Here is a 23,540-nt window from a genome sequence, read left to right on the forward strand (position 1 = left end):
GACGCACGAACTGTCAAATGCAGTTATTTCGGCAACAGCCTATATCCACTGACTATATCATATGGCTGATCTCTGCAAACCTACCAAGCCAATTGTTTTGTCTAACGTCATATCCATAACCACACAAGCACAGTCTGTCAGATGCCTTGAGTGCCTGTTTACGCTATAAAGTGCGCTGTGCTTCTGTGGATATTAAAGCAAGTAGGTAATGCCCACCTATTTGCTTTGGCCTGTAAACAAATTTCCCAATTTCTTTTTTCTGTCTGAGCTGGAAAATGAAAGAGGCTGTTTCGTAAAATTCTTAAAAGCCTGTTTCACTGTACACATTGGCTGTCATCTGTGCTGTGTTTATATGAGGCCTTAGCCTAGGCCTACTATTTTTGGAGGGATCTTTGGCATGTCAGATTACTACATCTGCTATAAGTGGATATTTCGTGCAACAGGACTTGTTGAGATGAGTTCAGGATTAGAATGTGATGAAGTGTTACCTTACAATTCACATTTGAGTCTCATTGCAATTTGATATTTGACATCTAGAGTATTTTCATCATGTCCTGTCTAGACACTTAGATCCTTAAATTTGAGAAGAGTTTTTTTTATGTTAGCCCTACAGTTTGCTAAATGAAGCACCCCCCATCCCCATATCAAGGGCTTTGGCTGTTTCTCCCTCTCCATAGCCCGCGTGGATTTGCTGCCAAGGACGAGAGCTGGCCCACAAACAAATTTGGTCACAGAAGTCTTGTCTTCATCTGGACAAGCCAGCGGTTGGGGTGCAGTCGGTCTTGGTGGACCACCACCGATATTCTCTGTCTGAACAACCTTGTCTGTAGGTCCCTGGCAACTACGTCTCAAGGTCATAGGCCCTCTTCTTACAAGCCCCAGCCTCTGTCAATGAGCGCCTGGCCAACTTGTGCTAGTCTTGCAGCAGCTCTAGGTTAAAGTAGTATTCCACCCTGGGCTCACCCCCATTCCTTGCCTCCGGCTCTGAAGGAAGGCACTAAGTCCATGGGGGTGTACAACTCTCCCCTGTGTGCCCAGTGAGTGCACTTTTGGACTGCCATCCACTACAGACATAAGATCAGGGGCAGATGCATGTTGTCAGCGGCAGGTGGTGACAATGACAAACTGGGTTGACAGAGAATGGTTAAACTGTCTCTCTGGGGATGTAGTGGAGTAGTCTAACAGTTAAACCATCACTCTAGGGGTCCCCCGGAGGAATTTAAGCCTTTTTTATACTCCCGGATAAGCCGTCATACTATGGATGTATCGTAATGGGTGGCAAAACATCTTGGCAACCAGACGTTCCAGTACCAGCAGTGGTGACCATACTTGGGGACTGCATGCGTCTAGTCAGTTTGTGATGTAATCCATGGCCACTGGGACAGGTTGGCAGCAGATAAAACAAGCCCACCTGATACTGCTGGAGAGGAATATGGGAGTGCTGTATTTTGGCCCCTTCTTGGCTGTGCAGTGTTCACACTGGTGGACATATGGAACTCCATGTGTGGGTGTGATGGAGCAGTGGTAGCATCACCAACTGACAGTCAGGCGACCCAGGTTCAAATTCCCGAACATGCCAGTGCGAGCCTGTGTTGCTGTGTCTACTAAATATCAGTTAACTTTCATTTTTAACTTTTAACTGATGACAGTCCATCCGACCAATACAACCAGAGAGATTGCTTGGAATTTCGAAGGTAGCTCGCCCCCACCAAACCGGGGACCGACTCCAGGATTCAGGATATCGCGGTAGTCCCCAGGTGACTGTCAGTGGTCATACACAAGCCCACCCTGGATTCTGAGGCAGGGCCACTGCGAGTACAGAGCCTTGGTCTCTAGATCTAGTGCCCAGCCCTCTGCAAAGCCCAAATGGCAGAACTTTGAACTGCTTGAGCCGCTGGTCAATGGAGAATGCGGTGTTCAGGCACATACCTCTGGGTTCAACTCCACCTGCTTCTGTCATCTCTCTTCTATCAATCTTCGGCACAGCTGCTGTCTGCTTAGCAAGGGACAGCTGTTCCTGATGAAGACAGACTGGGCAGGCATCTCTAGTGTTGATATCATGCTTGACCAATCTGGTGTGTGTGCAGTCTTCATCTCTGGCAGCAAAGATGTCTGTGAACTCCAAGAGCACACACCCAGCCAAGTGGTCTTTGGCTTTCAGCGCGTTCTGCAACGCTCTGGGAGATGATGTGTCCACCAGAGCTTGGCAGGTTAAGGGCAATGGTCATTTCAATGTATCACCCTGCTCTAGATTAACACTGGCTTAGGGGCTACGCTGTGTGATGCTGGCATTGGACGTCTGTACCACTTCAGCAGCACTCTTTTGCTGTCTGCCGGGGACCTCGCTTTGGATGATGACAGCTGTCTTTGCTGCCTAGCAGGTTACTTCCACCTCCTCTCTTGTCTAGAAAATGCTCCACTAAACATGCTCTACTGGCTTGGCCTCGTCCAGGGCAGCAGCCTGAGAGCCATGGGTGCCAGGCCCCCTCAACTGCTCCAGCAGCAAACCCTGAACAAACGCCTGCAGTATGAGCACCTCCTGCTGGCCATCCCAAAAAGGGCAGTAGCCCCTGCAAGTGTAAAGGCACATAGGCCTATAGCCTTAGCCTAGAAATCTAGACGCACCCTAGCGGCAGCAAATGTAATTTGCAGCCAGGGTAGTCTAGCAACTCTCTCTGATGGCTTGCGAGCTGGATATATTCAACTTCTATCAGGCCAATCACATCGAGTTGGCGACGGTTCCGTGTGAATTTCCTGCTACTTGAAAACATAGAAGATGGATGCTGCTGTTGGTTAACAGCGGTCTTTGAATCGCGACTTGAGTTTAGCTTTTTTTAAATTGGCAAAAGTTTGAACAACTAGCCAAGCTTTCCGCTGGTGGGAAAATACATGGGACTCATGAGTTGTGGCGCTATCCTATTGCGTGCAGAGGAAATTTGAAAGACAACCGTTTATCCCGCCCCTCGATTGAGCAGTGCCTATGGTAAGTTCCCAGACCCTACATCTTGATGTGTGTTTGGCTCATCAGGCTACCGATAGCCTGGAAATCCAGACCCAAATCCAGAAAGATTTAGGGTCTGGCTACGAGTAAGTGGAGTTGGACGAGGGGCGGCACCAAGCATGCATTTGAAGATATCACTGCACCAAATTGGATAGCACTACGACCAATGTTTACTGACTGATTCCGGACTTCGACGTAGCAGCGCTGCCGTCGTCTGTTTAGTTCACCTCTGGCCCGCCTATATCAGATACACCGATGTGATTGGTGCAGTTAGGCTCCAACAGCATGGGTAATGTGCCAGAGTGATTTGTTGAGCAAATTCAAATTGTGCTCTGGCGAGAACTCTGGATTTATAGGGTACATAGGCCTATAATAAATGAATAAATATAGAAACATATATGGTATACTATAGACGTATGTGTCCAAATTCTTCCTCTCACTGAGGTGGCAGGTAGAGAGCTTACTGTAGGTGTGATCAGCAAACTCAAGAGGAAAGCACACATGTGCTGACATGAGAGCCAGAGTGCACACTCCGCCTCTGATGTTTGATTCCATTGTTTTCAATACCCTGCAGCACAGAACACTGACTTACACCAGAGAGGGTGGTTGGTAATCAAGGATCTTTGCTTGCACTGCTGCTGTTCATTTGTTGGCTTTGGCCTCGCCACTCAATAAAATGCATCGTTTATCGGATGCTTAGCTTATGTGCAAGGACAAGTGACAGAATGTGGCTGACACTCATGTCAGTGCCAGTATGCAGTCCACTTTAGGCCAAACTGGTCTTGGGGGTCCTCATTAACGGAGGGCATATCCAGGGCAATCATAGAATCACAACTGAATTTCAAATAACAGTAGCCTAACACAGAGTGAGAAGGGAGCTCACTGGAAGAGACTAATTGTGAGAGATCAAATGGAAATTGTTGTTATTAAATTCATTAGTCTTAAAAAATGCCTTTTACATGCCAGCAAATATATATGATATACTTAATGTTTACTAATATCATGTTCATTCCCGCGTAATGTGTTGAGCTCCAGCTTATGTAATTTGTATGACTTCTGAAGGCGCATCTTTTGGTTCATTGAAAACACTGACAGACATGTTGAATCCTTCAATGATTCATGTTAGTACGGGCTGTTCCGTGGAGTGAAGGGGGTGTGTATCTCGTAGCCAACCTATGAACGGTAGGCTACAGCATAGGGAAAATCGCCGTCGCTCAGTCAAGTGCGCTGTACATGCATGAAGGTGACAATGGAACGGATGAAGATATAGCGTCGTTTTTGTGCTGGATGTAATATTTAATTAAGGTGCACGGTGACACCGTGGCCAAACAGCCCGCCACACCCGTGACAACAACGTTGAGTCACGGTGACATTTTTATTGCCATTTAGAATATTGCTGCTGAATCTGTTTTAACGTTTCCGTTCATTTTCCTCAGTCAGCAGTGGAGGATCTAGCAAACTGAGGAAATAGCAAAACATATCGCTGGCAATGGGAGGTAGGTGGATGTAAACCATATTATTTCTGTGCGTCTCAACGATATTTGTTCATCCCTGTTTTGGAATACCATACTGATTTGTTTGTGTTTTATCAGAGACCGAGACTCGCCAGAGGCTGCTGCGCAGCGTAAAAAAAGAGGTGAGTGATGAATGCTGCAGCAGAAAATATATCGATAATTTGCAAAAGGAACAGAAACCATATTGTTGCAGTCACGCTGACGTTAAGACCACATAGCGTATAGCCAAGCAAGCTGCGTCAGAGGTGGACAATGTATCGTTGCAAAGGATGCTTTACAAGTCATAGGCCCCTTTGTATACGATTCGATGACGCTAAATCTAGACCACTGTTAGGCATAACACACAGCTATAGGTGATTTCGTAATGGATAGGCCCACGAGTTAATGGCTAGTAAAATAGTAAGTGAGATTTAATTTGGTAAATAACCAGTTGATGCTGTGGATGCCCGTACAACCAACTGCACAGTCCACTGTAAACAGTCATCAACACAAACTGGTAGGTAGGCTAACTGGTAGGTCAAAAGACATGTCTGGGAAGGTGTTTTTCACCCCGGTTCCCTCCGGCACATTGAAGAACGCTCAATTGGTTGTAATTTTCAGTGTTGGGCAATCATATCCCTCACCTTTCCTAATGTGTCAAATACTTTAAGAGAGCCTATCAGAAATATCTTGTCAGATATTTAAAGTATTTTAATAATAACTGATTGTATGACTGTCCCCGACCCAATCATCTATAACAGGTGAAACAGATAATGGAGGAAGCAGTGACCCGCAAGTTTGTGCACGAGGACAGCAGTCACATAATTTCATTCTGTGGTATGTATCTGCTCTGTGGACTTTCATCTCAAATTTAGGTATTGATTAGCCTTTTTGGTTCATTGTGAGTTAGATGGCTACAGCCTATTCTTAAAACAGTGGTTAGATGCCAATCTGCCTAGTGTCTAGTCTACCAGGTGCTAGCCATAGGGTATGCTGGTAGCTGCAAGAGCCATTATGCCATTTGTGAAGGCAAACCAAAGTGTCAAGGAATCACACAGCATTTGCTCCATTAGCAGGTGTTAGTCAGCAGGATCCACATTCTCCCGTCTGGATGTACCTGTAAACCCAGGCCCTCTGCTGGAGTGACATGCCAGTGTATTTTTAACCTTGTGTTATTAAACTCTTATTATCAAAGCCATACAGTCTGTGTGTCCCTGGCGATGCCTGATGATCCTCAGGCAGTCTTGCACTCATCAGTGTGATGTTGAGTGAGCGCTTGTCAGCAGGCAGGCTTAATTGCCACATTTGAGAGATGTCAAGGTGACACAGGAAGTGTGAGCTTCCTGGTCATACTAATGACTGTGGTGACATTTGCAGAACTTAACAGACAGGGATCAGATCGCGGCTCTTCTACCGAGATGCTGTGACATGCCACCACCTCCCACTCTAGACATGACGTCGGAGAACGAGTGTGTGTAGATTAGAAGCAAAAGCACACAGATTTTCGCTCCCATAGATTTAGAGATATTGAAAATTTCAACGGCATTCTGCCATTGCCCTGCGTTGGATAAAGACATGACAGCAGGCCTCATAAAAAGGCCTACACTGTGGATTCAGTATGTTTGCATTCACAAGCATTCATCCTCAGAAGATTATATATGAGGTCCACTCCTTTAGGGGCACCCATGTTAAACTATTTCATTGATTAGAAATCTATGTTGTTTCCTGTAAAGACAGAAAACAGCTATTTATACAGTATGTGCCCTTCTTCACGTACTATGTGACCTATGTGTTTGTTGTGTGTATATTGGTGAAAATATCTGTGTCTGCAGCGGTGGTGGAAGCGTGTGTGTTGCACGGATTGAGGCGGAGAGCCGCAGGCTTTCTGCGCAGCAACAAGCTGGCCGCCCTCTTTGTGAAGGTGGGGAAGATGCTCGCTCCGGCCGAGGAACTGTGCCGGAAGGTCCAGGAGCTGGAGCAAATCATGGAGAGCAAGTGAGGACCATGCCACGTCCACCCAAACAATAATATACATACCATATATTTTTAGTTATGGTTATGGTTATCGTTATGGGATTTGACGGGCGCTTTTGTCCAAAGCAACTTACGAAACAGTGGTTGGTAAGACTACATTAAAGAGAATAGCAATAATAAACAATAATGTCAATGCAATCAATAGCCTAATGAAAATAAACAATAAAAATAAACAAATACTATAGTGATTAAGGAAAGGGCAAGAGGAAAGGAGCCAAGTTTGATTGTGTAATAACATCCAGCAAAGAGTTTGTTTTCTATGTTTAGAATGTCTATATATGTACAAGCATTTTATCAGCTGACAGTCACATTACCCTCTGGTAAGGGGGAAAGTAGTGAAAAACGAGACTCAAGTAATTACCAATGTGTAACTGTCTGAGAATCTATGACAGCATAGACGTGGATCATTTTATATGCCTAAACAAATAACTTTTAAGGTTATATTAGTCAGTACTAAGATTGTCATTGAAAACACATGATGTGAAATTCAAGAAGCGATTGTTAGGAGAGGTACTAATCGTTCTGAGACCTAAACAATACTGTATCTGAATACAACAGACAAATATTTATGTTTACAAATAGTAGTGTATTCCACTGCTCTGTTCTTACTAAGACACTTTGTTTTCATTTGTCAGTATATGGTTTATGTTGTGCTCTATGTGCTTTGATTTGGATCATGTTATTGTACCACCTCAGACAAAACCAGACTCGAGTGAACCAAGACAGCAACCAGAAGATGTCCAAACTGCCCAACCTGTCACCTCAGGCCATCAAACATCTGTGGATTCGAACTGCTCTCACAGAGAAGGTTCTAGACAAGATTGTGCTTTATCTGGTGGAGAACAGCAGGTTTGAGAATAATTCCATCAGCCACGCATGATTATGTTTTATAGATTACATTTTTGGACATTTTTGGCAGATGTAATGACAGATCTCTAATTTTCTAGCAAATTCTATGAGAGGGAAGCTTTACTGCGAGACCCGGTGGATGGACCAATTCTTGCTTCATTGTTAGGTACAAATTAAGATCCATGTCCATGTAATAATTATTCTGCATAATCATTAAATGGAAGAATATGGTAATGGCCGTTGAATATTCATCAGATTTAACTTCTCTTGCTCAGGCTTTGATTGACATATCTGATTTTCTGATCCTATAGTGGGGCCCTGTGCCCTGGAGTATACAAAGGCCAAGACGGCCAATCACTTCTGGACAGATCCATCAGCAGACGAACTGGTGCAGAGGCATCGTATCCATAGTGGCCATTGCCGACAGGACTCCCCCACCAAACGCCCCGCTCTGGTACATCCCGGTCCCCCCTTAGTCTCTCTTGGGCAAAATATGCCAGCCAGGGTCGTGTAATCTGCAATAGGAGTTTAACTTGATAGTGCAGTATACTTACCTTGATATATAGTATAGTATAAGTATATATACTGTTTTGATCCCGTGAGGGAAATTCTCTGTATTTATCCCAATCTGTGAATTAGTGAAACACACACAGCACACAGTGAACACACAGTGAGGTGAAGCACTAATACCGGCGCAGTGAGCTGCCTGCAACCACAGCAGCGCTCGGGGAGCAGTGAGGGGTTAGGTGCCTTGCTCAAGGGCACTTCAGCCGTGGCCCACTGGTCGGGCGAACCGGCAACCCTCCGGTTACAAGTCCAGAGTACTAACCAGTGGGCCACGGCTGCCCCGAACCACTGATATAATCTAGAGAGAAATGTGGTGTATGTTCTGCTTGAAATGTGTAAAACATTGTATTGTTTTTACTAGTCATCTGTACAGTGAATACTTCCCATCACAGAATATAAATAATCTATGCTATTGAAATATTTATCATCATTTTACTGCATGTCACTGAAAAAAACAATGTTCCTGTTCAAAGATCACAAAAAGACAGTCGAGTGGCAGCATTGACGACCGGCCCTCTTTCTGGGCAAGGGACTATGTGGAATCTCTCCACCAGAACTCCCGGGCCACATTACTCTTCGGCAAGAACAATGTTCTGGTGCAGCCGGTATGTGTACGTCTGAATATTTATAAGTGGTCGCACTCCTAACTGAAAGAAAACTGAAAGACTACAGAGAAACAACATGGAGAAGGAAAAGGAAATCATAATCAATGTATCTTGCCACTGCTTTATCTAAAATCTTTTGTTTTTTATTTTAAATAAGATATCTTTATTATCTTTTGTAATAACTTCTGTTTTAAATAGCCGTTTACTTAGTCATGTTGACAGAGGCTAGTGTGACTTAGGATTCAAGTTAGCACAATGCAGATTTCTCACAGTTTTCTAAATTTGGTCCTCCTATGACAGACGGATGACATGGAGGCTATCCCAGGGTACCTCTCTTTGCACCAGACAGCTGACCTGATGACCCTAAAGTGGACCCCAAACCAACTGATGAATGGAAACATGGGGGACCTTGACTATGAGAAAAGGTTGAGCTACTATGACCAAAAAGCATTAAATATCACATTGTTTTGTTATACTGTGCCACAGCGCAAGAATGATTAATCTTTTATATCCATATTGTTTCACTGTTTCTTGCAGTGTATACTGGGATTATGCAATGACTATCCGTCTTGAAGAAATAGTCTATCTGCACTGCCACCAACAAGGTACAGTAAAACGTCATCATAATAGGAGTTTCTGATGGTACAATATCATAGCAATTTATAATAATAGCAATAGTATAAACCTCCGTATTGATGTTTCTAGTGGACAGTGGAGGCACAGTGGTCCTGGTCAGCCAGGATGGGATCCAGAGACCTCCACTGCGTTTCCCTCGCGGGGGTCACCTGCTGCAGTTTCTTACCTGTCTGGAGAATGGACTCCTCCCACATGGACAGCTGGACCCACCACTGTGGTCTCAGAGGGGAAAGGTTAGCATGCCTGTGGTTAGCATGAGATGGTTAGCATGGGTTGGAAATTCGACATTATTCTACATTATTAATTATACTCTGCTTCGTGTCATGCCTAACAACCAGTGGTGGAGGAAGTACTGAACCTCAGTACTTAAGTAAAAGTACAAATACACAGAGAAATATTTACTTTAGTAAAAGTAAAAGTACCACAATGACAACCCTACTTAAGTAAAAGTAAAAAGTACCTGCTTTTAAATGTACTTTAAGTATTAAAAGTAAAAGTATTTGCATAATGATTTATTCTCTTAATATCTATATTCTAAAAGGAAAAATCAGTATGGGCTGTGGCATTTTAATGAAGCTAGTTTTAGGTTATACTCGACTAGATAGTTTTAAGTTAATGCAATTGTGCTTACCATCTGTGGGCCAGTTTACATTCTGACCTACAATTCTAGAGACTGTAATTCTGGTTATCTACTAGGGTGATCTGCTGAGTAATATCATTCAGCAAAACACGAGAGCCTGAAGTTTAACGGGGTAGACAAGGGAAACGTCGGGTGGATCGTAATGCCAATTATGCTGATTGAACAGAAAAGTTGCTGAGAAAGGTGTCTTTATGATTAAGTTCAGTTTCACTTGCGCAGACGCATAGACATTGAATGAGCGCTCACGTTACTACCCCCCAATTGTAGGCTATGCATCTTTATTTAATCACACACAATTAAGGAATATTTCCTAATCTGGAAAATGTTACGTTTTTTCCAGCCACCGGTTCATTAATAGTCTACCATTTATTTGTGCCGCAAATGATCAGACGTGTGACAGAAGCATGGGCATAGCCTGTAACTTCGCTGATCCGCGGATAGCAATCTCATCGGAGAGGAGGCCCTAACGCTGCAGATAACAGACAGAGAAAGGCACAGAACACAGTTGCATGTACAGTGTAGCCATGGGTCTGGTGAATATAGCCTACTGAATGCAGATGGCTACAAGCTCACGCTTTGCCTGGTCTAGAGTAGAAGCTTATGTTTCTAAGAATGCACGTAGCGCTCCAGAATCTTTGGTAGCAACCCCCCGGTAAAACAAACGTGTTTGTCAGAGAGAAAAAAAAAACTGATCATAAAATGTATCGTAAAAAGGAACGATGGTGTTGTAGAAATGTAGCGGAGTAAAAGTACAGATAATTGCTGTAAAATGTAACGAAGTAAAAGTCAAAAGTATGCACTATAAATTTTACTTAAGTAAAGTACAAATACAAATACAATAAATTTACTTAAGTACAGTAACGAAGTATTTGTATTTCGTTACATTCCACCACTGCTAACAACGTCCCTTAGCTGTTCTAAAAGCACTGGATACTACGGCCTCTTGGTCCTTGCTTAATTTATATCAATGGGACTTAGGTATCGGAGGCCTTAAATCTAGTTTTGTCCTTGTGTCTGTTTATTGTTGTCGACACAGCAGTGTGCTGGAGAAATTCTCATCTACCTCACCATACAGGACTCGACTGATTTCAAACACCACCTATCATGTGTAATATGTCAGGAGTGCCCTTGAGTTTATAGACCCTTTCAACAATAAAAACAAAAACAATGCTTGAACATTCTATTTGGTTCCCAATCTACTTCCTCTGCATTAAGATAACATATGGAATGTTAAAACGGAAGCCTTGTGGGGCCAACTATGATGCTGATAATGGAACTCTCTTGAAAGGGTCTATATGAGACACACAGAGAAACGATGAGAGTCAAACAAGAGTAGAGTGGGGATTAGAGTGATGGATTGCACCTGTCTTGTGTCTCCACAAAGGGGAAAGTCTTCCCTAAGCTTCGCAGAAGAAGCCCGCATGGATCCTGTGAGTCGGTCTCAGACAAAGAAGAAGACGAAGCCACCGACTACGTCTTCCGGATCTTGCTACCTTCCAGCCAGTCTGACTTTGGTACGTTGTTCTGGAGTTTTCTGTGAAGTGACGATAGAACTCTTCACTGTTTGATTGTATCTGATTACCAGTTCCATTTATTGGTTCATTCCACCATTCCTCTTGACTTTTCATTAAGTTTTTTTCAGCCGTGAAGCTTTGCATCATGACTTAGTCCACCCCCCCCCCCCCCCTCTTGTAGGCAACATCCTGTCACGCTGGTTGGGTTAAGTCTGGCACTGATGTCATTTCCTCCATCATCTCCCATCCTCTCTCCATCACCTCCACCTCCGCATTCTCCTCATGTTATTGTGAGCTTGGTACAGTCTGCTTCACCCTCCACATCCCATTGATTTCACCATCACTCACCATATTGTTCTTTTTTTCTCCATGCTATGTGATGTATTATGTTGTTTTGGCTTGGGTTGGAGTCATTAGAATCAGCCTGGGTATGAGTAGTAACATTGTGTACTGAAATGCCATTTCATATGATGCTGCATAGGGTGACATTATGGCTATGTTTGATGCAGTTGCACCTGAGCTCAGTGATCAAGCCATGAGCCTGTGGCAACCATCACCACGGAAATCCTCCTGTTCGTCCTGTTCCCAGAATGGTTCCTCAGATGGGGGTCTCCCTGATGGCTGTAACCATGACAGGCCAGTGTAAATGATACATCCTACCATTCAGTCTCAGTTACCACCAGTGCATGGCAACTCTGGTCACAGTAGTATCTAAAAATGTTTATGGTAATGGTTATGAAATGTATGGAATTTGTCCAAAGTGTCTTGCAGTATATAAACGCTACATTATTTTAAAATAATAATTTTAAAAGATGCAGTAGTCCTTGCTGAAAATCTTTACATATATTAAAATGGGATCTTCCAAAGTGTTTTATAGAGGTGTCATAAACAGACCATACGTGTACATGTATTGTGTACATTCATATCACTGCTACCATATCTCAGCAGCATGACAGAGATGGAGGACATTCATTGCATTATCTATTCTTAATCTGCTTTCTCCCTCTCTACACTTACAGGGCTCCTTTGAAATTACTCTGCGAGACCATGAAGTATCAGATCATTTCCCGTGCTTTCTATGGCTGTATGTGCAAAACATTATCCAGATACATATTTACTTTAGTCACCTATGGCAACATGTTTGTAATTTTCAATTAACATCATTAGTGTTTTAAAGGAGACTTTACAGAGGTTTTACTAGTATAGTGATATGACCTGCATGTACAGGAATAAATAATAGTTTCTCTGTTTTTAAACTTTCCTTATGATGTAATGTTCACACCCATAAATATGACTTCAAAATATTTATAATTTACATATTTGGAAGATAATCTATATTATACCAGGTTCAAACATCTAACTTAGGCCTTATCAACTGTTGGACACACTGGTTGTTATTTTTCTTTATGAGTGTAATGCATGCGAACCCCAATAATATACATTCTTTTCCTCTGTTTGTCACCAAAAGGGTTAGCCTACTGTCGTCACTTATCCACGGTGCGCACACACCTGTCGGCCTTGATAAACCCCTCCATCATCGAGCATGATTTCCCCACTGATGCCAAAGGCGGTCTAAGTTTGGACGTGTGGAAGACCTTCTTACAGGACTCCTCTGTAAGAGATTAGTCCCAGTAGGGCCTCTTTAAATGGGATCGTATTAATTAAAATGCAATTAAGTTTTTAATCAACGAAGCACCTTTACTCACATGGAAATATTCTCAGTACACACAGAGATGTGTTAGATTTGTTGAGATATTGTATTGTAGGTTCAGAGGTTAAACATCCATATGTAATTACATATACAGTGTATATTGTTTTACTTCAACAAACAATAATATAATTTGCATGTTTATCCTATGTATCCTTAACCAAGGAATAGTGAGCCATTTGATATGAGTTTATATTCAGGGTCACCTATAATTGCAGGCACACACTTGAATATATCAGTTGGAACCAAGGAAATTACGGGGACACCACAGAATAGTCCAGAAAACTCCATGTTGCGCAATCTACAAAAGATCCTCTGCACATATTCGTGCTATGCTCACACAAACATATTTAAAGTTCTTCATCACCTCAGCCACTGCAATCTTAAACATAAGCATAAGGACATGAAGTTTTGCTTTAGTTATCGCTGTTGAAGTCACTTCATATTTTCCACATGAGTTAGGTAGCCCAACATAGTCAAATCAGTTATGTCGTTGTGTTGTGTTGTGTTGTGTTGTGATGTGATTTGATGTATTGTGATGTGATGTGATGTCTTGTGTTGTGATGTCTTGTGATGTGATGTATTGTCCCTCTGTGTGTGTAGGTGTATGAAGAGCTGGAGATTCTGCGTCTGGTCTACTATGGAGGGGTGGAGCCCAGCATACGCAAGGAGGTCTGGCCTTTCTTGCTGGGCCACTACACCTTCACCATGACCTCAGAGGAGAGGAAGGAGGTTTGTATGTGTGTGTTTGTGTGTGTGTGTGTGTGTGTGTGTATGTGTGAGAGAGAGAGAGAGAGAGAGAGAAAGAGAAAAGATAAGGTAGAAAAGGTAGAAAAAGGATGAAGAGAAAGTGATTGTTTTTTTATTTGCACATGTTCAACAGACAGTTGCTATTTGTGTGTATTGAGTATTTTTGCGTATGTGAGTGTATTCTAATGTAATTATACAGTGTGATGGTACATTAGTATTAGTTATTTATGCGGTACGTCTGTGTGTGCTGGCGTGTAGGTGGACGAGCAGGTGCGAGCCAGCTACGAGCAGACGATGAGTGAGTGGTTGGGCTGTGAGGCCATCGTGAAGCAGCGTGAGAAGGAGCAGCACGCCGCTGCCTTGGCTCGCTGCTCCTCGGAGACGGGAGGGGAGCGAGGCCCACGCCACGACTCCACCGTCAGCTCAGACGTAAGTGAGAGCTCCCGCCTGACTGAGCCCAGAGCTATGTATAACCCAAGTCCCTGCTCGAGCCAAGGGCAAAATGGAGAATTTAAGAGCCGTCCAAACCAAAAACTATAATGAAAACGATATCGTCGGGAATCACTTTCAGAGCGAGTTTGAGAATGATAAAAAGCTGACAGCCAATCAGTATCCATAACATTTTAGACAGATTTATCACATTCGTCAACACAAAGAGAGACTTTCCTCTCATCATTGGTCAGTATGGACGCTCATACCGCTATAGTTACAGTTATCTTTACTGTTATCGTTGGGTGAGAACAGAAATGTCTTTATATATACAATTGTGGAGGAGCAGAATGCTCTTGTTTGCCATGGATTAATTTTCACAATAAGCCTCAGTATATCATGTGGGTACACCTCTCAGGAACATTAGTTGAAACCCGTTTGAGTATGATGATTAATGTTTGAAGGATTAATTTTCACAATAATCCTCAGTATATCATGTAGGTGCACCTCTCAGAAACATTAGTTGAAACCCGTTTGAGTATGATGATCAATGTTTGAAGTATTGCCTTGTTATAGGCCTTTTATATTTAATCATCAGGTTCATTGACACATTTAGATGAAGTATGGGTGCATTAGTGCTGTGGTTGGGATCCTTGTGTATAGTAATACGTCAGTAATCCCCTTCTTTTGCCTCAGTCATCCCAGAGCAGCAGCACCTCAGAGAGACAGAGCCATGCTTCCTCTCACAGCGACTCGAACAGCAGCGCACAGGTAGGTAGGGTCAACAGGGAGAAACATCACACCCATATGGCCATAGCCCAACAGGCAGGCTACACCAGGCATGTAACGGAAGTGTTACGTTTGCAGAGCTTATTGCTGGAACAATTAGCTTCCGCTATAATCATTGGAACTAGTTAGCCAGACACAATCAGAAGCTGTTTTTTCGCTCCATGCTTCATTTGCGCACCCGGTGTAGCATGGCTACAAGAGCACTGCCTTAATCTCTCAGCCATGTAAAACTAAGCATTCACCCTTTATTACTCTATTGTAAATACACATTCTGTCATTAAAGCAGCAGTCAGGTATACCTTCATCCATCCCTTCATGTAAATGTAAACAAAATGTAAATCAGGTTTGTAGGTCAAGTATACTTGCGTATACAAGGAATTTGGTCTCTGCATTTAGCCCATCGGTGAATTAGTGAACACACAGTGAGGTGAAGCACACACTATCCCGGAGCAGGGGGAGCAGAGAGGGGTTAGTTGCCTTGCCCAAGGACACTTCAGCTGTGGATGTGGGCATGGGAGAGCAGTGCTCAACCACTTCCCCCGCCCACATTTGTCCTACTGGTCGGGGATCGAACCGGCAACCCTTCGGTTCCAAGCCCGAAGCCCTAACCAGTAGGCCACAGCTGCCCCCAACATCCATCCCTTCATCCTTCGTTGAAGCATTACTTTGTAATTGATTTACATATCCTGTCTTAGGTATTAACTGTGTGTTATGGAACACAGACGTAACCTCTTATGTTTCATTTAAGGTGTTTGGTTCAGTTGATGAAGAGGATCAACCTGAACTGGAGGCCAAGCCTGAGGACCAAAAACCTATGCCTAAGCTCTCAAATGGGACTCTGGCCAATGGCACCAGCTCACCGGACTCGGGCCATCCCTCGTCTCGTAACTTCTCCACCACGTCGGGTCTCTCCGATTGCTCCCCCAGCACCGACGAGGCCTCTGCCCACGACTCCGGGGCCAGAGCCGGGGTGTCTCAGACTCCCGCGAAGAAGAGCCAGCCAGAGTCGGCTGCAGAGGGAGCTTCTGTTAGCGTAGCCGACTCCCAACCCAAAGCGCCGCCCCCAGAGAGCGAGCTCACAAAACCCAATCCGGCAGAGCAGGAGGTGAAGGTGCTGGAAAAAGAGAAAACCGAAGTGGTCTCAGAAAAGGAAGCTTCAGGATGCGTTTCAGTCAAAGAAGACGATGAAGGCGTCCTGGAAAGTGAACCTGCAGCACCAGTGGTGTCAGAGAAGGATTTGAAGGTGCTGAGTAAAAAAATGGTCTCCGAAGAGAAAGCCAAAGAGGTCTCAGAGGAAGCCTCAGGGGGCGTTTCAGTCAAAGAAGACACAGGTGTCCTGGAGAGTGAACCTACAGCGCACAGTAACACAGTCCCGGCTATGGAGTCAGATTCTGGTGAGGCGTTAGAAGGAAGCTCACTTGAGAGTGAAGTGCCGCTTTCTGATACTGACCCAAAATGCAGTGAGCCAAAACAGCAAGGTGTGAAGATTCCTGAAGAGAAGGAGGATTCAGAAAAGAAAGGGGAGAGTGGTCTTCAAGAAACAGTAGCAGAAGCTGAAGTTGGGAAAGGGACTTCTGACGCACAGGAGACTCAGGATCCTGAGACAGATGAAGAAAAAGTCCTAAGTAGATTAGAGGAGAAAGCTGACTCCTCACAGGAGAGCACATTAAACCCAGAACAAAACCAAAAAACAGAGTCGAGTACGGTAAAGACACTCGAAACAGCTGACAAGAAATCCCTAGAAACGGAAAAGACAGCTGATAGCACACAAAGTACTGAAGGGGCGATTCCAAAGTCTGAGAGTTTGAACAAGGAGCATGCCGAAATCCTCTCTGAAGAAGCTCCTGATGTACCCAAAGACAAGAATGAGAATGCTGGAACAGACCATATCACAAGTACTGTGGTAAATGATCCTCTGAAGACAGAAGAATCTGAAGATAATCAAAAGGAAGATCCTAAGGCCGTTGAACCACAAATCAGTGAATCCCTTAAACTAGAAGAGCCTTCCATTTCAGAAGCCGAAGAGTCATCGCCATCAAAAGGCATTAGTTCATCTGATGCCGCAGAGAACACAGCTCAGTCAGTAATTGAATCAAAACAAGCCAAGTCAACACCAACAAAAGAGGTCAACCCCTCTGTAACAGATGAGAACGCTGCTCAGTCAGTTACTGAATCAAAACAAGAAGAACCATCACAATCAAATAAGGTCAAGTCTTCTGAAACACTCCAGAATGCTGGTCAGCCAGAATCTCACTCAAAAGAATCAGAGCCCTCATCGGTAAAAAGGGCCATCTCATCAGACCCAGCTGAGAGCAGTGTGCCACTGGGTACTAAATCAAAGCCGGAGCTTTCCCCAACAGAAGAGATTCTCTCATCAGAGGCGGTTGAGGAGACAGCAATTCAAGGCTCTGAGTCAGAGGACTCCACCGCTCCAGGGATGGAGGGGAGAACGGTGTCTGAGTCAGACGACGCTAAAGCCTCTCAGTTGGGGCTCAGTTGGGTACTGGAGAGGAGAGACTCCAACACGGAGTCCGAAGGCTGCGTCTCCGCTCCGCCTCTCCTCACGCAGCAGTCCTCCACCCTCGACATGGCCGACTCGGACGACTCCCCCTCCGCCCTCGAAATGGAGGACATCCCTACCGCGTTAATCTGCATGTCGACCGAGGACCACTGGGGAAGGCAGCCCCTCACCCTGGACGCCCCCTCGGCCCAGCGCATCCCCAGAGAGCCTGGTGTGGACCTGCCCACCCTGGAGCTCCGTTTGGAAGTGGGCCCCAACACGAGCCCTGAGGCCACAGAGTCCATCCTGTCGGAGGATGACCCTGACATGGATAGCCTCTTCCCAAAGGCAGACTCCCTAGCAGTAAGAGGGGAGCTGAAGAATGAGTTGGCCTCCCCTGTGTCCTCCATTGGTACAACTTACTCTGTAAGTGCCAATTCATAGATTCATATGATTCATGTGAATCACTAAACAGCACAGATTAGTGATTCACAACAGCAAGTTGTAGATTTATTTTTGTGAGGCAGTTTCAGATAACTACATGTCATGAAAAATGATTATTCAAGTTAAATATCTGAACTCAATGTGTATCTGCAATGCATAGTGAAAAGGTATTAAACATAAAAACAAAAACTTTAAAGCAACACTAAAGAGTTTTTTGTACCTTAAAATAATGTTTCCAAAATCGTTTCAGTGGTTCATCAACTCGTAACAGGGTGAACGGCACTTCTGCATTCGCTTTGCGACCCTCTATCGGCTATAACCACACTATGCAAGTTTGCCAGATCGGGTAGCGGATCTGTAGTTCGATGGAATGAGACATAAGAAACTACAAATTTGACTAGCTTCTGATGTCGCAATACATCAAACTTTCATAAAATCATGCAACATACTCTACCTTGTCTGTGGACATCGTTATTTGCAAAGCCGGTGCTGGAAAATCAAATAACGTGCGTGCGACAGAGGGAAAGTGCTTTGGTGTTGCTTTAAGGAATGTATAATATCTGCATTATTTATTTTGGCAGATAACAGCATTAGTCCACAGCAACTTGTTTAAATGGTTTATCATAATAAACTCTTAATTCGAGTTCCCACTCATTTTCTTGTGATTACATTAGAGATTAGATGACAATACAAATGGCTCATTTCAATTTGTTTGCATCTGTGTTTGTAGCAAGAGCTGTTGGATATGTACATGCTGAACCTTCACCGCATTGAAAAGGATGTTCACAGGTGCGACAGAAACTACTGGTATTTCACCACGGCCAACTTGGAAAAACTGCGCAACATCATGTGCAGGTAATTGCAGTTTCATAATGTCGGCTGTCTAGAACGTTGAACGAGATGTTGCCCTTATTGATTTTACCTGTACAGTATATGCCTGTGAAAAACTTTCTTCGACTGTTAATCTCAAATTTGATTCTTTAGCTATGTGTGGCAGCACCTGGAGATAGGCTACGTCCAGGGAATGTGCGATCTACTAGCACCTCTGCTGGTTATCCTGGATGACGGTCAGTTTATTCTCGTAACATATATAAAAAAAGTTTCAGACAGCATCCTATTTGTTTATGTTTAATGGTATTTGGCAGATGCTTTTGTCCAAAGCTGCTTAGCGTATATCAACACTACATTAGTTAAAAATAGTTTCAAATAAAGTTGAAAAGCCTATATTAAGCATAATAATACTAGTAATTATAACAATAATATATACAAACATCAACAATGAAAAGCATGAAAAGTTTTAATATTAACAAAACCCATCAACATACAAATTATAACTCTGTAATATTATTAATTAATTAAGTGCATGGTGAACAGATTAATCTTTAATATATGAATAGAATCAACAAAGGTTTTCAAAACCAAGAACACAAATGTTCCAGAAAGCTTTTCAGAAATACTAACAACTGTTTGCTTTTTACACACTACTGTAGAGGCCATGGCCTTCAGCTGCTTCACGGAGCTCATGAAGAGAATGAACCAAAACTTTCCTCATGGGGGAGCCATGGACTCACACTTTGCTAACATGCGCTCACTCATCCAGGTATCTCTGGCGTAACATTACTAAACACCTTTTTGCATACAGCAATACCAGCAGCCACACTGTAACTCACAGCCAGCAAACTTCACCTTAGAAGCTATAAGCATGTTTAGTCAGTTGAAGGATGGAAGACACCCTGGCTAACTAAGCTAGTTGCTAGTATAGGTTTTTGGGCCCAATAGTCAATTGAAACTGCAGCCTCTGTAATGCCCCAGTGCCGATTGGCAAAGTTCCCTCACTTTACATGACAGCTTATGTGCTATGTGTGTACTGGCAAATAATGGCTGCTGTCATGCTATCCAAATGAGATGAGATTCCTACAATGTTTGTGAAGAACTTCAGGCTATCAGGAAACTTGATGCTGTGCATAAATCATCTACCTTTACATAATGACCTCACTCAGGAATTTCAAAGCCTGGAAAGTAGCTTGGAATCACATGAACCGATAACACAGCAGTAATAGATGTATAATTTTGCCCCTTAGATCTTAGATTCTGAGCTCTTTGAGTTGATGCAGCAGAATGGAGACTACACCCACTTCTACTTCTGCTACCGCTGGTTTCTGCTTGACTTTAAGAGGGGTAATTTACATCTATACATTTACAGGATTTGATTTTCTGATTTGAACATTTTATTTTGTCTTTCGTATGTGTTTTTGTCAGAACCACAATGCTATCATCAGTGTTGATCTATCTCATCTTTTTATAATTCATTGTAATTCAAGCATGAGGTTCCTACATTCAAGCATGAGGGTCCTACATGTCTTTGGGCAATTAAATGAATTCAAATAACATGGCACGGTGTAATGAACAGTGGACATTGAGCCATATTTCTCTCCCCTTCAGAAATGGTGTATGATGATGTGTTCTCCGCTTGGGAGACCATCTGGGCAGCGCGGTCCGTCTCCTCCAGCCACTTTGTCCTCTTCATCGCGCTAGCGCTGGTGGAGCACTACCGGGACATCATCCTGGAGAACAACATGGACTTCACCGAGATCATCAAATTTTTCAATGGTGAGTAGCCAACTCACTCCATCAGTCTCTTTCCATTAGGGCAGCCGTGGCCTACTGGTTAGCACTTCGGACCTGTAACCGGAGGGTTGCCGGTTCGAACCCCGACCAGTAGACACGGCTGAAGTGCCCTTGAGCAAGGCACCTAACCCCTCACTGCTCCCCGAGCGCCGCTATTGATGCAGGCAGCTCACTGCGCCGGGATTAGTGTGTGCTTCACCTCACTGTGTGCTGTGTGTGTTTCACTAATTCACGAATTGGGATAAACTCGAGAGACCAAATATCCCTCACGGGATCAAAAGAGTATACTTATACCTATACTTTCTCTGGCCTTGTATGTGATCACTGTTGTTAACTGCAGTTAACCCCCCCCCCCCCCCCCCCCCCCCCCCCCCCACAGAGATGGCGGAAAGGCATGACGTCCCACAGGTTCTGGTCAAGGCTCGGGAGTTGGTCCACAAAGTTCAGACGCTTATTGAGAACAAGTAGGCGAGATCCACCATTGTGTCTTCCAGTCTAATCATGCCATTCCTATTGTGCTGCCAGGTCCTGTTGCAAAGAGAGTATGTGGAGACAAATAAGGAACCAGGGCCAAATTCAAGATTCATGTACACATTGGCCAACACCCCTTTGTAATGATGTAGCTGTATTCCCATATATGTAAAAAACCGGATCTTCATGCTCAGTAGAACACAGAGGGTGTAATATAAGATTTGCACAACAGAGTTTAGTTGCATGCTGGAACATCATGCTTGTCATAATCTGGAATTTATTTGCGTTACTTCGTAAATTGATTTATGGATACTTATAAAAATGAAATAGGAAACGTATGGTTTTGAGAAAGAGTGACTTGAATTAAATGAATTGTTAAACAGTAGTATATGATTTAGACATTATTGTGGGGCCATATGTGAGGTCATAATGTCATGATAATTAACAAAGTTAGCAACAGAGACACTTTCCCAAGCTAAGAAAGCCATAATAAATATTCACACGTGGATGTATACATGGATATATTTTTTTAGCATCTTTGAAGACAGTATTGCTCATATATTGCCTATGTTACTTAAAACTATATAATGGAAAGACTGATATCAACTTGGTCATTCCTAAGCACAAATTGTAATAGCCAGATCAATGCATAATTTTAAGAACCGAGAATATCACCGAGGTACAGAGCTGTAAAAGTGTCCTAGAGTAGATTTGTAGTACCATAAGGCTGAAGTTCTGCCGTCACCATAATAACTAATTCACTCAATTTAAATTAAAAAAGTAAATTAATCTTGCCCCACTTCCATAGTTGGTCACTCTTGGCCACCCATGTTCTCAATACCAATACATTCCCCACGAATGCAAATGTTTGCACATGGATAGTTCAGTTTAGAGACAGACTGCAGAATCTATGGAAACTATACATGAACTGAGTAAACAAATACAGGGGGTGGGGGTGGGGTGGGGTGTTGACATTTTTCTCTTCTATCAAGTGACCTCAGGATGGCTCTGGACCTGGGCACAGAGCCTTAAGTGAACACCTTGAGGAAGCTGCTTTGGCTGTTTAAAAAATTCTTGTCAGATCAGGTCTGGGTTCTCAGTAAGGAGTGTTATGTCAGCTTGTTTCATCCATGCATTCAGTTTTGTGAAAGAATTATTCAATGGAGCTGTTTACCACAATACTGGTTATAATCAATGTGCCTCAATAGACATATAGCAGATGACTTACCATGATATGTTAAAAAATGACACATCAAAGCCAAATCGAAAGCCAAATGTAACACATCATTGTTTTATACATTCTCGTTTTAGCCTCTTCTTTTTAAATAATGCAAGTGTCGTATGTGTAAATGAATAGGAACGCTACCAACTGCACAAACATAGTGTTTCTGTGTGTAAATAACCCCTGATCTTCATTCAGGTATGAATCAATGAAGGCAGAAAAAAATCTCTTTGCACATACTGGTGTAACTTTGGCCTTAGGTTACTGTACTCTCCTCTGTTCAGGGATTTGTCAGTGATTATCTTTCATGTCGACTACTGCTTACATCATTCTCTTGCAATGTGTGATTGCGGTGTTTGTGGTCATGTGATTTAATGGAGACTCTGCTATAGCTGATTTTGAAAACTGCTGAGAAGTCATGTTTGCTTCTAACCTGGCTGACACCAGACCAATTCGCAAATCTTAACTGAAATTGGGAATGGATCTTGGGACCCTTCATTCATCTCCAATTTCCATAACCAGCGGTGAAATTGGAACATTAATTAGAACATTAAACTTACCAAATCTTTGTGGAAGTACAGCAAACACATATTTCTTGTAAAAGAAAGTTTTAAAGTTATCTCACTGACACCATCAGGGCAGTCATTGGTTGTGTTGAACAGTGCTGCTAACTGTACTTCTCTGTCTGTCATCATATAAAGCCCGCCCCATGCCGGATAAGCAGTTTTAATTGGTGCCTGGGTTTTTTGGTGATCCAGAAATCGGCTTGAATGGGACGATGTCCAGACGGACCTGTAGGTTTGTCTGGGTTCACCCAGGCTAGTTACCTTCAGACTTCTTTTTAAAATGTGTTCATCACTTCTATCAGGACGCTTTGTGATTGTTGGATCCTGTTTAAACTCCCCTGGAAAACCGGTGTCTTTGGTTAAAAGTGCCAGTGTTTCAAACACTAATCTTTTGTCTTCTTCAGTATAGTTCACTCACACCCAATCTGAGAATTATTGATGTATGTTGCTGCTGTTGAGAATTACACTGTATAACGAGACATTTAATGTAAAACACATATATGATATAACAAAGTCAGTGTTAAACATGATCAATTGAAAATAAACAAATAAATATATAGGTGTACATACATCAGTAAGAAAAGAAAAAAAGTAAACCTTTATATTTTTATTGTACTGTGACTACATTGTGAAACTGATGTGTTGTGAATTATTTATCAATCTGTAATAAATATCTGTAAAAGTGTAAGAGTAA

General features: G+C 43.1%; 1 protein-coding gene across 6 annotated transcripts; it reads left to right on the top strand.

Moving 5' to 3' along the window:
• Positions 1–4,154: 4,154 nt before the first annotated feature.
• sgsm1b (small G protein signaling modulator 1b) lies at positions 4,155–23,540 on the top strand. Of its 6 annotated transcripts, none has more exons than XM_042081022.1 (26): positions 4,155–4,306; positions 4,438–4,497; positions 4,594–4,637; positions 5,256–5,331; positions 6,327–6,489; positions 7,225–7,377; positions 7,476–7,543; positions 7,689–7,831; positions 8,418–8,555; positions 8,850–8,974; positions 9,087–9,154; positions 9,255–9,418; positions 11,210–11,339; positions 11,849–11,981; positions 12,359–12,423; positions 12,808–12,953; positions 13,651–13,779; positions 14,056–14,226; positions 14,923–14,997; positions 15,764–17,941; positions 18,690–18,814; positions 18,944–19,026; positions 19,450–19,559; positions 20,041–20,137; positions 20,402–20,569; positions 20,967–23,540. In XM_042081022.1, the coding sequence occupies exons 2-26, from the start codon at positions 4,491–4,493 to the stop codon at positions 21,053–21,055; spliced, it is 4,848 nt and encodes a 1,615-aa protein (XP_041936956.1). In that variant the 5' UTR covers positions 4,155–4,306; positions 4,438–4,490; the 3' UTR covers positions 21,056–23,540. The 6 variants fall into 6 exon arrangements, with proteins under 6 accessions (XP_041936956.1, XP_041936955.1, XP_041936960.1 ...); XM_042081024.1 differs by having other exon boundaries at positions 4,228–4,244; XM_042081021.1 differs by having other exon boundaries at positions 4,155–4,497.

Source organism: Alosa sapidissima, chromosome 23, assembly GCF_018492685.1.
Source record: "Alosa sapidissima isolate fAloSap1 chromosome 23, fAloSap1.pri, whole genome shotgun sequence".
In the NCBI taxonomy this organism is placed as follows: Eukaryota; Metazoa; Chordata; class Actinopteri; order Clupeiformes; family Clupeidae; genus Alosa; species Alosa sapidissima.